The sequence below is a fragment of the Callospermophilus lateralis genome, chromosome 8 (assembly GCF_048772815.1).
Source record: "Callospermophilus lateralis isolate mCalLat2 chromosome 8, mCalLat2.hap1, whole genome shotgun sequence".
NCBI lineage: Eukaryota > Metazoa > Chordata > Mammalia > Rodentia > Sciuridae > Callospermophilus > Callospermophilus lateralis.
Window position 1 is genome coordinate 68331594 of NC_135312.1, and position 15449 is coordinate 68347042.

At 38.4% G+C, this 15449-nt stretch overlaps 1 protein-coding gene across 2 annotated transcripts in view; it reads left to right on the top strand.

Annotated features, from left to right (window-relative positions):
- Positions 1 to 1338: 1338 nt before the first annotated feature.
- Pkd2 (polycystin 2, transient receptor potential cation channel) overlaps positions 1339 to 15449 on the top strand; it is a 51529-nt gene continuing 37418 nt past the window's right edge. For both annotated transcript variants that reach the window (XR_013092127.2, XM_076864235.2), the window contains exons 1-2: positions 1339 to 1995; positions 10100 to 10213. Coding sequence is in view for 1 of the 2 variants with exons in the window: in XM_076864235.2 (XP_076720350.1) it covers positions 1407 to 1995; positions 10100 to 10213 (703 nt within the window). In the remaining variant the exon portion in view is untranslated. The remainder of the gene's footprint in view (positions 1996 to 10099; positions 10214 to 15449) is intronic.

Below are 15449 nucleotides of genomic sequence, written 5' to 3' on the forward strand. Positions count from 1 at the left end.
GTAGGAAAAAAAGATTAGAGAGAAGACCACGTAAGGACACAGAGAAAAGATGAGCCATTTTCACGCCAACATCTTGAAAGAAAATAAATTTCCATTGTTCCACCCTGACCTTGGTAGTTTGTTATGGTAGCTCTGTGTTAGCAAAGTAATACAGGAGTAGACCATGAAAATTTACTAAAGCAAACTACAGAAATTAAATGTTATTTAAACTGCTGGAAATCCACAGAGATGTCTAAGCATCAATATGATAAATCAGCAGCTTTAATTCTGTAATATAATTTGCAAACAGTGGGACACTGACAAGGAGAAAAGAAGTGGAATTGAAGGGAGGTCATTTGCCCCAGTGTAGAATAACAAGATGTAAATCAAGGCTAGTGGGAATGAAAAGCAGAAATTTCATCAGAGAGACATTTGGGGGCAGAAATAACAAGATTCAGAGAACAAGAGGTGCAGGAGGTGAAGAGCAGACAGATAAGAGTATCATGTAGAAAAGTAGCTTGGGAAGTCAGGAAGGCAGTGCTGATGAATAGACCCTCAACTGAGGGTGTGGGCGAAGCAGTTTTAGAAGTGGAGAAAGGATTAAAAGTTAAATTTGGGATAGATTGAGTTTGAACGTCCAGTCGACTGTGTGAGCTGAACAGAAATACAGTTCTAGACTTTGGGCCTAATGTAGGATTCTGTTACTCAGAGGCTAATGCTGTCTAAGGGGAGAAATAAAATCACCTTGGAAGCACTAGTGATCTGAGATCCAAGCCCCAATCCTTGGGATCCCCACATTGTGTGGAGAAGCCAACTAAGGACTGAAGAAACCACCAAACAGCAAAATCAGGGAGAGGAAGGTGGCAGAATGCAAAGCAAGTCAGTCTTAGTAGTTTGCTGGTGGTCTCTAAAAGAGGGAAAGTCTTCTTTGCTCCTGCTGAGACTTCAGCTTTGGCTGGATTTTACTAATTCACGCCATTCTACCAAAGAGTTTCAATATTTCTCTCTCTGTGTGTTCGTGTTAAACGCTTCAATAAATCAAGGCAATAGTGGCTAGCAGTACACAGCACCATTATTTGGAGGTCTCCCCGCAGTCGGGCGGATCAGCTACTCCCTCCCTTGGTGAGCCTCTACCCGAATGGAACGTGGGCGCCAGCCGGGGCTCAGGCCGGGGCTCAGCAGGGCGCGCGCCGGCCGTGGGGGAAATCTCTTCGCGCCTCCCCAAGCAGCGCGCCACGGCTTCTGGGCAAGGCGAGGCGAGGCTAGGGGAGGCGGGCCGAGGGGGCGGGCGAGGGACGCGGGACTGCGGGGCGGTCGGGGGCGGGGAGCGGGCGGCGGCGGCCCCGGGAAGAAAAGAACATGGCTCCTGCGGCGGGCAGCACCGAGGGCGGCGCAGCGCATCTGCGCGCCGGGCGCCAGTGACCAGGATGGTGAACTCCAGCCGCGTCCAGCCGCAGCAGCCCGGGGACGCGAAGCGGCAGCCCCCGCCCCGAGCTCCCGGCCCGGGCCGGCTGATGGCGGGCGGCGCGGGCCTCGCAGCCCCGGGCGGCCTCCGGGAGCAGCGGGGCCTGGAGATCGAGATGGAGCGCATCCGGCAGGCTGCCGCGCGGGACCCTCCAGCGGGAGCCTCGGCCTCCCCATCTCCTCCGCTCTCGTCCTGCTCCAGGCAGGCGTGGAGCCGCGATAACCCGGGCTTCGAGGCTGAGGAAGACGACGACGAAGAGGAGGTGGAAGGGGAAGAAGGGGGGATGGTGGTGGAGATGGACGTGGAGTGGCGCCCGGGCAGCCGGAGGTCAGCAGTCTCCTCCACTGTGAGCTCTGTGGGCGCCCGCGGCCGGGGGCTGAGTAGCTACCACGGATCTGGCCACCCGAACGGGAGGCGGCGCCGACGAGAGGACCAGGGTCCGCCGTGCCCTAGCCCGGTCGGCGGCGGGGACCCACTGCATCGCCACCTCCCCCTGGACGGGCAGCCGCCCCGCGTGGCCTGGGCTGAGAGGCTGTTTCGAGGGCTGCGAGGTAAGACCACTACCCGCAGGGACTGATGCACAGCCAGAGTTGCCACTAGCGTCCGGAGCTCTCGCCCTTGGCGGATAGCTGTCCAGGCCTCCACCTCGCGTTCCCCTCTAGGTCCCCGCCTCCTTTGGAAGCGCCTTCCCCACCTCTGCTAATTCTGCTCTATTTCCGGTACCCTTCCTGCAATTCCACTGAGCCGGTGTTGGTCGGAATTTATTGGGTTCCTCCCTCTTTAGGATATGTCCGCATGAGACATATCCTAAGCAAGTGAGAACAAGTGAAAGACAAATTGGGTTTTCGTGGGGGGGGGGGGCGGGATGAAGATTCCAGTATAACTGATGATGGTTGCAATTTCATGTTTTCTTAATGTCACAAAATCCAGAACAAAATAAACTACTCCCATGCCTGCTGTTCCTCCGGCCTTGATGTTCCATTATCCCCCCATTCCGTTCTGGAAAGAAAACAACACAGTGTTATCCAAATTATGGGAGGGGTGTCATTAGGTTGTCATCGATGTTGTTTTGATGATGTGTGTATCACAATTTGGGGAGGAGTTGTTGAGAACACCATAAATAGAATAAAAATAATGTCTATGATAGTAGATGTTTGGGCTATTTCTAATTCTAGTCATTTTTCTAAAACAGTTGCAAAGAACAGATTACATTGCTTTAAAAAAAAGTGTTTTTAAATAACAATGTTCCTTGGGATTCCAACAAAATGATGAAATCTTCAAATACCACTTGATAAATGTGTTTGACTTGGGTGCACTCAAAAGGCAGGAGAGGAGTTTTCAAATTAGCTGGTGCCTACTAAGAGGACACAGATTTTTATAGTAGCAAATGAGATCCTGTTTTATAAATTTTTGTAAGACACATCCTTGGAAAAGTGTTGCATTGTCTCTTACTACCAAATTATTTTAATATCCATCTTTACAAGTTTCCATTCTCAGTTTTTTTGAAACCCTTCCTATGTTTCCCTGTCAATTTTGGAAATGGTTCACAAAAACTCTACAGATATTGTTGTAGCAGTGTAATTAAGACAGGTCAGGCCTACATTGGAGTCCCAGTTCTGCTACTTGTTGGCTATATGACCTTGAACAAGTTGACCTCTTTGACTCTTAAATTTTGCATCTGTTAAAAAAGAAAAGAGATAATCATAGTACTTCTTGATTTGTTGGAAGAATTAAATGAGATATCCAAAATGGGTAGGAAGCCTTTGCCATATTGTGAGTGCTTTGTAAATATTATAAATTGTGTTTCTTTTACATGTGTGCTTGTCCTAGTTTATTTGATTCAGGATATTTGATTGAGGGTATTTGGTTAAGGACATGATGGAGAATAAAAGATACTTTTTTGACAACCTAAACCTGCATGTTAATAAAGCACTAATAGTTTTTAAGGATCAAAATTACATCAAAATTAATTAGATATTATTTTATACTATGTAAAATGTTATTTTAAAAAGTCAGTGAAGTGAGAGAGAAGTTTCTTTTAAATTAATAAATACTAGTAAGTCATGTGATCTTTTAAAACTCAGATTATTTAATAAAACAACCTTTCACTAAACTCAGTAATGGAATATAATAAAATTAAATATGTATTTTTATTTGAGGATATATACACATTTATTTCTTTTGAAGAAAAATTTGAGGGCTATTACAGTAAATACTAGTCAAACCATATCAGTGGGAACTTCCACATAGCTGAACTCATGGGACTTCTAGAGTGTGGTATTTCCAGAAAGGACATGGAGGCTGTGCACCCCTTCTCAGTGCTAGGCCCTGTGAATTCGTTCATCTGTTTCCTTGGTAATATAAGTTATAATTAACTGATAAATATAGGAAGGAAAAAATACATCAGTGGTCTAACTTATAGGAGAGGAAACTCAAGCATAATTATTAATTATAGAAAATGTTTTAAATTTTGTTTTATTTCTGTTAGGAAGAGATATAGTTGGCATTCTTGTTGCTTACTAGATAAACAACTCGATAAAGATCACCTATTATGTAGTTAATCATGTGCTAGCAGCTATGAAAGGAAATAAACCAGAGTGGTACATCACCATTTTCTTATGGAGAGAACCAAGAAATGTAAAATTAACAACCATAAATGGATTCCATTATTTTCCCCTCTCAGGATAAGGATGATGGAAATCTTGTATGTATTATGTAAGCAGTGCTCCAGGATCAGAAGAAAGTAACTTTTTGATTTTTAAAGGTAGGAGAAATTACTGGAGCTTGGAGTGGTCAGGAGATTGCCTGGAGTTCTCCCGCCTTTGTGACTTTAAACAAGCTTCAGCACACTTGGTTGTTGTTTAATGACATGAATCTGAGATGGACAGCAAATGGTCCTTCCTGCTCCTTGAACAGTAGATAGATCTGTCTTTCTAGCAGAAGATGGTGAGCAAAGAAGTGCTGAGAGCTGGTTGTGGGATACATTGTATCTAAACAAGGAATTGAGAATGTCTTCCTAAATATTAAGAAGCAACTGAAGATTTCTGAGTAGGAGCAGAACATGCTGATAGGAGCTAGGAGTTAGCAGCTTGGAGAGCAGGAGAACTTGTATTTCAGGAGAACTTGAAAAGAGAGATACCAAGCCAGGAGACTGAGTAGGAAGTAGCCAGGGTGAAGGTGCTGAAAGTGTAGACCTGGGGCAGCAAAGGATGGCTGGAAGATACAGGCAGTGCCCCAGTCTAAGAGAGATTCCCAACAATCTTCTTTACTCTTTATTTATATATTTAAACACTTTTCTTAGCATAAAGGTGAAATGTTGCACTCAATAGTTATCATATAGTCTGAATTTCTAAAGTCGAATGATTTATGATTGTATCAACTTGCTAAAGTCAGTTTTTTCTTGTTATTTTAAATATGTATTCTTGGGCTATTTTGGTTCCTAAGAAATTACAAAATATATGTTAAATATTTCTTATCTGAAATACTTGGGCCAAGAAGTATTTCAGATTCTGGATTTTTTTTTCAGATTTTGAAATATTTACATATACAATGAGATATCTTGGGGCAGGAACCCAAGACTAAAGATGACATATATGTTCCATATATACCTTATACGCATAGACTGTAAGTAATTTTATACAATATGTTAATGCACTTGCATTTTAACTATGATATATCAAATGAATTTAGGAGTAGAGTTTTCCATTTGAGGGATCAAGGTGGTGCTCAAAGGGTTTCAGATTTTGGAACATTTTGAATTTCAAATTTTTGCATTGGGAATGTTCAACTAGTCACATTGGTCAGGGTGAGCTAAGTTACTATAAGGAATAAACACCTTTCTTCCCATTTGGTGGCCTGAAGAACTAAAGTTGATTTCTTATCCTCATTACATTCTAAGGAGGGTGTCCAGGTTAGTGGCAGCTCTCCTCCATGGGGTTATTCAGGGACGTAGGCTCCTTCTTTCGTGTGGCTTTGCCAGGGCCCTCTCATGATATCCATGACCAAAGCTGGATATCCAGGTTCTTGTGACAAGAGCATAAAGATGGCTTGTCACTGCTGTTGACTTAAAGGCTTTATCCTGGAAATGGTCCCCATAACCTCCACTTACGCTCCATTGGCAAAGTTCATAATCACATAGCAAAGGATACCAGCAAGAGAGGTTGGGAAGTATGATAATAGCCACGTGTCTAGAGGGAAGAAATGGATTTGGTTAGACAGCTAGCAGTCTCTGCTATATTGGTGCTAGTGAAATATTAGGTGTACTCTTCTAAAGGAATCAGACCCTGATATTGAAATTGGTCTGCTATTTGTATTTGATAAGTGACTTTGCTGGACTCTTATGAATACTGTGCTGTACACTTGCATTTTCCCTGCCTTTCCTTTTGATATCTTTAGGGGAGAATATTCACAGTGATTAAGACTTTAAAAAGATCTGAACTTGGCTGTAGTTGATGGTACTAAACCAGAACAATAAACGTGGAACCCACCATTCTTTGTTGCATTTCATGAGAATTCATCTAATTTTCTTAAGTTTTCAGAATTCAGTCTTATTTCATCAACAGCAGTGCATTGTTCTAAATTGGAAGCTTCAACCTTCAGCGTGGGTTCAAGGGCAGTTTTGTCCTTTCAAGGGTCTTTGGCAGGTTCCCAGTACAATTTTTGTTTTTTTTAAATCAGGGTGTGAGATGTGTGTTTGTGAGGGGTACTCCTGGTATCTTTGGGTAGAGGGCAAAGATCCTACTAAACATTCTACAATGCACGTATGGTCCCCCGCTCCTACCACAGTGCATTATCTTCTGCCCCAAATGTCAAGAGCGTAGAGGTTAAGGAGCCTTGCTGAAAGTTGATAAATTGAATAATAATAATCTATTCTTCACTGTGTTCCAGGTACTGTGTTGAACTCTTTATTATGTACATACTTTGATTTTATCCTCAGGACAACCCTGTGAGGCAAGCACTATCATCACCACCATTTTACAGATGAGGTTAGACCACTTGCCCAGTGTCACAACTATTAAATGCTTGAATCAGGATTTAATTCCAAGCATTGGATCCCAAAGTGTTATTATCTACTATAGTATATCCTTGGAATGCCTGAACATAACTTCAGCCAGCCATTCTCCTTACAAATATGAATTCATTAGAATATTCCAGATAAATTTGCATATCCAAATTCTTGATCTAGAGAATAAGAGAGCCATTTAAAAAAATGGCATATATAACAGAAAAATATTGTTTTAACCATTTTTAAGGCATTTTATTTTTGTATTTGTAGTTGCTAATGGATCTTTATTTTTTATTCATATGCGGTGCTGAGAATCGAACCCAGTACCTCACACATGCTAGGCAAGCCCTTTGCCACTGAGTCACAACTCCAGCTGCTGTTTTAACCATTTTTGAATGCATAATTCTGTGGCATTTAAGTAAATTCATATCATAATGAATGTATTTTACTTTTATTATTTCCAGAACTTTGTCATCATCCCACAGAATCCTTGTATTCATTTAACACTGACTCCCTATTCCTGCTTACCCCAAATTCTGATAGCCTCTATTCTATTTTCTGCTTCTATGAAATTCTCAATCCATATCTATCTAATATAATAAGTGAAATCAAACAATATTTGTCTTTTTGCATTGGCTTATTTCACCTAGCATAATGTTCTCAAGGTTCATCCATGTAGTGGTACTTCATTCCTTGTTATGAATGAATTGTGTCCCATTGTATGTCTATACCATGTTTTGTTTATCCTTTCCTTAGTTAGTAAACATGGTTCTCCTCCATCCCCCACCCTTTGGCTGCTGTTGCTTTCCCTTATTTTTAACCCAAACTTTATCACTTCCTTTTCCTTTTTTGTTTGCACCATGATTTTGAACAAATGAGGGTTTGTATTTTCATTACCTGGGGGGATTCTTTTGAGGGAAGTTTGCTCCCCTTTGGAGATTGTTAAGGTTATGCTAGTAACAGAATTCATGCAATCAATGGTCATATTTTGAGAATCCCTTTTATGGTAGGTCTTGGGGATACAGAAAAAATAATACCAGGACCCAACTTTTTAAAAGGTCAGAGTTGAGTAGGGGTAGTAGAGGTGATAGTAGGTCCCAGGGATAGAAGGAACCCAAAGAAGAGGGGGCTAGTTCTGCCTGAGGAGGTCAGAGACTTCCAGAGTGGGTCAAATTTGAGCTACATTTTGAAAGTATGAGGTGGAAATTCAGGGAGGGAACCACCGAGGGAGCAGGACCAAGCAAACCTGCAGCTAACATTATGGAATTGGAACTTTTCCCAGTAGGCATTTGGAAGACAGAGAGGATGGGGTGAGGTGGATGGTTCTGAACCCCAGGTCAGGAGCAGGCTGATGAGGACGGGTGACCAAGGCCACAGCCAGACACATGACGATGGAAGAAAGAGGTTGTCAGGACTGTGGAACCAGTTCCATGTGAGGGCTAAGAGGAGGGCCTATTTCTGACTTGATGCAATTAACCTAGACAGGAAAACTAGGTTTCTGGAGAAAGAAAAGAAAAATCTTTTGGGCCATAGAAGTCTGAGCCACCTATGGAATGTACAATTCAAGTGCCCCTATTTTGAATTAGAGTTACATACTTAACTGTTCTTACTTTATCAGTGATATTAAACAAGAGAAATAGTTGACTGCAGGACAATTATTTTACCTATTTATGAATGTAGTCACTTCTCACTCATCAGAATGTAAAGAAGTCCTTGTCTCTCAAGGTAGATCCTATATGTATGTACACACACACACACACACACACACACACACACATACTGAGTGGAAAATGGAATGAAAATGTTAAAACCCATAAATATTTGAGGAGGTAGGTAGAATAGTTTAGAAAAAGTAAAAAACACTTAATAATTGATCATATAAAAATATAAGTAAGGGGACTTGTTTCTTTCTTAGAAATGCCTCATTTAAGGGCCAGAATTAAATTGCCATAGGTTATTGCAGATTTAGCTTGAATAAAATTTGATAGCAATCTGTTTTTTTTTTTTCATTTAAAGGCCAACAACACCATCTGTGAATATTAAGAATGATTCCTATTGTTTACATGTGGTTATCTGTCAACCATGGGAAAGAATGAAATCCCTGACCAAGTAGGGCAAGGTAACAGCCCTTCCTGATGCCAAGGAGACTACAGTCTTTACTCACAGGACTATTTTAGACTGGGGCTCCAAAAGAAGTCTACCAAAAGAAATGGTGTGGTTGTATCCGGGACTACTGAGCTTAATCCTTGGCTGCTTCTGTTATTCCAAGTTGTAATTTTCCATGTCATTTAAATTTGTAATAATTCTTTAATATGATAGAGTTTCAATGAACAAACATTCTGCTTGCTGCATTTCTTTTGAGTGAGTAATTTCTGACGATTACTAGATCTTGGCAGAAGCAAACCTGGTCATAAGTTATGTTCCATTTTCAGAGTGGTAAAACCTGTGATGTGTAACACAGTGTCTTTCAATTCAGATGCTGATTTTCCTAAAGGAAATTGGGGAGAAAGAAAGGAAAGGAAAGGAAAGCATATACTCAAATTTAAGAGTACAACTAATGTATTATCCTAAGATAATACTAATGATGAAGTCATTTCTTCACAGTGAAAGATTCTGTACAAAATTTCCCTCTGTTCTGAATGGCTTGATTGTAGTTTAAGTGCCATGTGAATTTCAATTATTGAAGGAGGTAAGGTCTGTAGAATAAAAGCATGAGGGGACATATAAGGATTATTAACAACCAACCTAATTCATCAGAAAGGATTGAGATGTTTGTCTTTTCTGGAAAACATTAAGGTTCTTCCAAGAAACTAGTAACGTGACTTGACCACACTGTTCATTAACAGGGGTTTGGATGGCCACCATGTCTGTCTGCTGGCAGAATCCAAAACTGTGGTAACTCTCTCCAGCAAGCTCACTGAGGGTTATGTCATCTTTACGTAGCCAGCCCAACACTTTTTCCATCTGCTAAAATGTAGAACATAATTGCTGATTTTACTTTTTCTTCAGTGGGGCGGGTAGGGGATGAACTGTTGCTTTTAATTTAAAAAGCATATGTTAATTGGCATTTTAAAAATCTGCTAAGCTAATCAGACATCAGTTTCTTAAAGGACAAAGATGAGCAAAGAGTAGCTTTTCGGCCAGCGCGTTAGATGCTTGATGGCTGTTTCCAACTTGAATTGATGTACCAACCAGAAATTCTTTTCACTGGGGTGACCTTAAAAGTCATTAGCAATGTAGTCCTTTATCTACTTAGCTGGGTTTAGTAGTCAGATACCAGGTTGTATTTTTTTCTCAAATAGAAAGAGCTGTGAGTTGTGCACAATTGCTTAATCTCCTCTTTGAAATTGCCCTCGTTTCCTGTCTTAAATTTTTGCTAAAATATTTGCTAATGGTCTTGGGAGTTGAGAAGATGATTGAATTGTTGCCTCATGTTTTGCACATTCAGGGGAACAGCAAAGCATCTGAAATAAAGCTACTCCTTTTAAACCAGCTTCCTAATCACATTCAGAGATTGCTAAAGTATTCATATTTATAAATAAGAACTCCCCATACAGATTATACTGTTTATTTCATGTTTTTCCCTTTTGTCATTTATAACATTTCTTAAATAAAATGACATCTTCTTTTTTTCCATTATTATTTTAAAGGTCTCTGGGGAACAAGACTCATGGAGGAAAGCAACACTAACCGAGAGAAATACCTTAAAAGCGTATTACGGGAACTGGTCACATACCTCCTTTTTCTCATAGTCTTGTGCATCTGTAAGTAGTCTCTTAACTTCCACTAATGGAAAAGTTTTTAAAATGTTTGACCTGTCAAAATTAATTAAAAAAAAGTATGTAGGCACTGGAAGCATGTTGGCTCTAGCCAAGAGTTCTCATTTGCTTTGTTTTCAATACTGATTTAGAATTGGGTAAACTCTTTTCTATCCTCTAGAAAGCACAGATTAAAAATCAGCATATCTGACTGGCCAGTTCATTGTCGGTTGTGGTCTTTTGTTTGTTTATTTGTTTTTTTAATGAGAAGCATGGAGTCACTTGCCAAACCTGAAGAACCCAAGTTAAATGGGTTTAACATTAGATTTCATAGCAGTGAATACAGTATCATCACTATTATGAGATCAGTGAATATGAAGTCTTCTGTTTCAGAAGAATGACTTTCCAATTTTAACTTTCAGGAAACACAAATAATGTTACCTGGTATTATTTTGATGTACATTTAAAAGTCCCTTCTTTTGGATTTGGATATGCTGTGTCAGTGTTTCATACCAATTCTTAATTTTTTCCAAGTCTTCAATAATTGCTCCACTTTAGCTCAAGGAACTTGTGCAGGCCCCTCCCACTCTCCCCACTTCTATAATTCTGTTTCCATGATTTCAGCTATGTTAGATTTCTCATGTAAGAAATATGAGATTGTTGTAGAAAACATCCTAGAAATAAAAGCTAAAAACTCGAATAATCTATATATTACATTAAAAATTACAAAGCAAGAGATGATATTTTAAACTTTTATGTCACAAGCTGCTAGAAACTTTTATGTTCTAAGCTGTTTTTTACTAGAACTAGTAAGCTTCTAACAAGTTTTATCAGGGAATGTCTTCTTTTTATATTTCCTAAGACTTTGCCTACCCAAGTGGAAATTTAAGAAAGAAATGAAGTTTTTTTAAGCTAAAACCTCTGTATGTATGAAAAAACATCATCTTCTTGGTTTTTTCACACTAAGTTTCTGAAGGTTAGTTTTAAAATATTTGTTTAGGAAGAAATGTCTCATGCTTTTAAAAATGATTTTAGTCCTTTTTTTGTTTTTAAAGAAACTCATGATTCTTTATTTTTTTAAGAAAAAAGCTTTATTGAAGTATAATTTACAAAGCTTTATTGAAGTATAATTTAACTCATCCACTTAAATATCAATTTTTATAAATGTACAGAGTTGTGCAACCCTCAAATTCAATTTTAGAACATTTCCATCATCTCAAAAATATCCCCCAAACTTCCCTCTGTTGGTTGCATTTGGCAGAAAGCCCCTTTATCCTTCAAATGCTTCTGCTAACTATTACTTAGCTTTTGGTTCGCAGCATTCTACTGACTTTATTTCTTAATTTTTTTGAGGGGGTTTTGAAAGGACTTGTTTGGTTTTTATGTCTTTGACTCATTACTCTACCCCCTTAATTCTGTTGCATGAATTTGGCCATGATAGATTCCTCATGTAAGTGATATGATATTATTTTATAAAACATGTTATCTAAGAAAGAAACACTAAGATGCTAGAATAATCTATATTACATTAAACATTGCAAAATAAGAGAAGACATATTTTAAACTCTTGTGTTCTAAGCCAGTAGAGCTTAGAGTACTGAGGTTGAATTTGTTTCCTGCATGGAATGATGTTTAAATACTAAACTGCAGTGGCCTAAAATATTAACAGGTTGATTAGAATTATTAAACTTTTTCAAGCATTACCTATGCACACATATTTCTTAAGCAAAATAGGCCTTCCCTGTAAGTAAAGCTAGAATTATAGAAACTGCCTAAACATTAGAACTTCCAAGAAAATTTAAAAAAAGAAAGAAAGAAATTACAGTTGACCAAGATCCACTAACCCACCTTCTAAGATATGAGTTTTCAGATGCATCGGTAAGTTTGGGAAATAGGTCAGATAAATAAACGGAAGAGTTTAGAAAACCTGTCTGTAGTCACATAACAAATTAGTGTTTCTTACTTATTTTAGAATTTTTATGTTCTTAGTTTGTTCTTTTTTACCCTAATTATACTTTTCCTTTGTTCAGAATCTACATATTTTAATAAACATAGTTTTATTTTTAGAATATTTTATCATCTCTGGTTAAGATCAGATCTTTTAGCCATATGGTCAAACTTCCATTGAATGTTAAAATTTCCCCTGCACCATCCCTTCTGAATGGCCATCATCCTGCCTCTGACTGAGGAAGAGACCAGGTTAAAAGACCGATATTTTGGAACTAGTTTATTTTTCTGTGGCTAAGTTATGGAGTTCTTCCTTCTATCAAGCCAAAGACTTACCTCTGTGACTCTTTCTCCTAGTTCCACCCTCCAAACGCACTGATGCCAAATACCTTTTCTATGTCTCTTCCAATCCAGCCCTTTGGATGTCTGCAGGCAGACATCCAATCTCTCTGAAGTCTTCTCCAGGATTAAGCTTTCTGGTTTGTTCAACTATACATGCTTTTGAGGAACTCACACCATGGTAACTCCTAGTAGCATGTATTCTGTTCTTTAGAGTCCCTCCCTTTACCTCTTCCTCCAAAATCTGCATTGCCTTCATGCACCCTATCATCCTGTTTAGAAGGTTGCTTCATTTATCTGCCGCAGTCTGGCTGGGCACAAAATCAGGAGCCACTCAAGCAGGAACAAACTTTATTTCCAAAACTCCCGCGAATGCCACGCACACAGCCTTCTCCCGGGACACACTACACCAATAGGAAATCCCTCCTCCGGAATTCCCTCCTACCGCACTTCCTCAACCAATGGGAGTCCCAGAGCTCCAAAGTAGCAGGCCAAGGCTGATGGACAGCAGGGGTCTAATCTCCAATTGAATGCACATCTTAACATAATCATTATCATCTCAATGGCTTGCTGGCGTCACCTATCAACTAAAAATGCCATGCTTTATTCCTACTTGGCTATGGCTCTCAGCATTTATCAATGATTCTCTAGTCTCTTCACCCAAAATCGTAAAGCTCTATGTCTTCTGTTTAGTATTTGAGGATTTCCCTTTCAGCTTGTTTTTTTTTTTTTTTTTAAAATCTCATTAGGTTCTGCTCATCATTCCAGTTTTTTGAAATTATTTATATTTATTCATCTCACATATCAGCTTTATTTCAGCTTCACAGTAACAGCCGAGTTATCCTTCATGTTCTTATACTTGTAGATTGATAAGTCAAAAAAGATTGACCTATGAACATCAGTCCATTAATCAATACCCTTTAGATGAAGTTCACTCATCGCATTATCATCTAGCTCAGTATTCATAGACAGGTTAATGGTTTATGACTTCTTAATGCCTATCTGAATAACTCTGCCATTCCTCTGATCTATCAGCTATTTTTTCTTTCTATCAGCTATTGACTAAATTGAAAAATGAGGATTACCAGGCATGATTCAGCCCTAATAAAGCCTTACTGTCTTCTAATGATGGGATTCTTCAGAAACCATCTTTTAAATCACTAATCTAACATTTTGCCATTAATATCAAAAGATTGTGAATTTTCAAAATTATTACTGTGTATGCAAATGAGATCATATGCTTAACCCTATGTATGTCTGCATATTTGCATGTTCAAAGCTCTTTTGCTTCATAAAGATTTGAGTTCCAGTTCTACCACTGAGATGCTAGGTAAACTTGAGTGAATTATTTAATCTTTCTGAACATTTATTTCTTCATCTGTAAAATACTTGTTTTGAAGATTAGAAATAATACATGAAAAGTTACCAGGATACTATCTCTCATACAACAGCAATGAGAAGTAAATCTCTAAATCATTAAAAACATCAGAATGATCGAATTAGTGGGTTCTAAGAACTATAAGTTGTAATTATTTGAGCCAAGATTCCCAATTCCTTTGGAGTAGCTAAATGCCCATTAAGAGCTTATTTTTCACTTTAACATGTTAGTTCTGTTTCCTGTTTTAAACAAGCAGTCTACTTTGTTTGCCAAGAGGATAGAAATAACAAGTAAATTAAGTACTCCTGTTTTCTATCTTAGGTTTTATTCTTAGTTTAAACCTGAGGTTGATATGAATTCATGATCAAATTACTTATCAATATATATGGGTTACTATTTTAAATAATAATGGTATCTCACTTATGTGCGTTAGATGCTGGCTGAAATTATAGGAAGGAATAAGGAGTATTTCCACAGATTTTTGCAAAAATCTTTTTTCTTTTCAGCCTCTATGATAAAAATACATTTGTCTTTTCCTTTTTCTATTCTCTTTACTCATCTACAAAGTTGTTCAACCTCTTAACTGTGGATATAATAATGAAAATTAAAAATCTAGTTGAATCAGTACCATAGAAATACAGTATTTCTGTAAGTCAAAGAAATTAAAATGCAGAAAAATTGCAAAGACTATGTACAAGGAATATAACAAACTATTAATATTTTAATAAATTTTAAAGTCAGAAACCACTGGGAAAAACAGTAGACTTCTGCAAACATTTGCAGGAAAAAAAAAACATAACTTTTTTCACAGAGTGGAATATGTAATCCATTTATGTGGGAAGTCTTTGACTTTAAACCCACTGGTGTGCAAAGAAGTAATAAAAATGAAAGAATGAGCAACAAAAGTCACAGTAAAATCTGATATGTCCTAGGAAAGGAGGAGCTCTTTTAAGAAGAAATATGTCCTCTATTTTTTTATATTAGAAGGTGACTTTCTTTTGTGTTCTAAAAAAAGAAAGGAATATTTCATTTTACTTGTAAAGGACTGCAAGGATGCTATAGATAGTTTGCCTGATTAGCAGCAAGTCCACACAGATTGAATTGCTGATACTATGTTCATTGAAGTCAAGGTCAGTGGTTTATGGCCAAACCAGTGAGACACTGCTTCCATTTCTGGTGACAAACATTCTAATAGCTTTCCATGTAGTTTTCCAAAATGGAAACATCACAGGTCACAATCTGAACATCACAGGCCACAGTCCCTGGGAAGTAACTGTTAAAGCCTTTGATGGTGGCTGGAAGACTTCTTGTCCTTTCTGGTAAATGACTAGACAAAAATTCAACTTTACAATGGCAAGAAAGCAAAGATGTATAGAAATGACTTTAATCATGAAGTTTTTTCCACTTGGCATACCTTTTCATCTTTCTGGTGATGCACATTGTAAATTTTCGTCTTGTTTTGAAATAGAACAAGCAAAATGCTAGTCTAGCACTGATGTTCTCAAAAGCTTCTGTGTCAACATCTTCTATCCCTTAAATATTTCCATTAGAACTTGTTATTTACCATTTTCTTTGGAA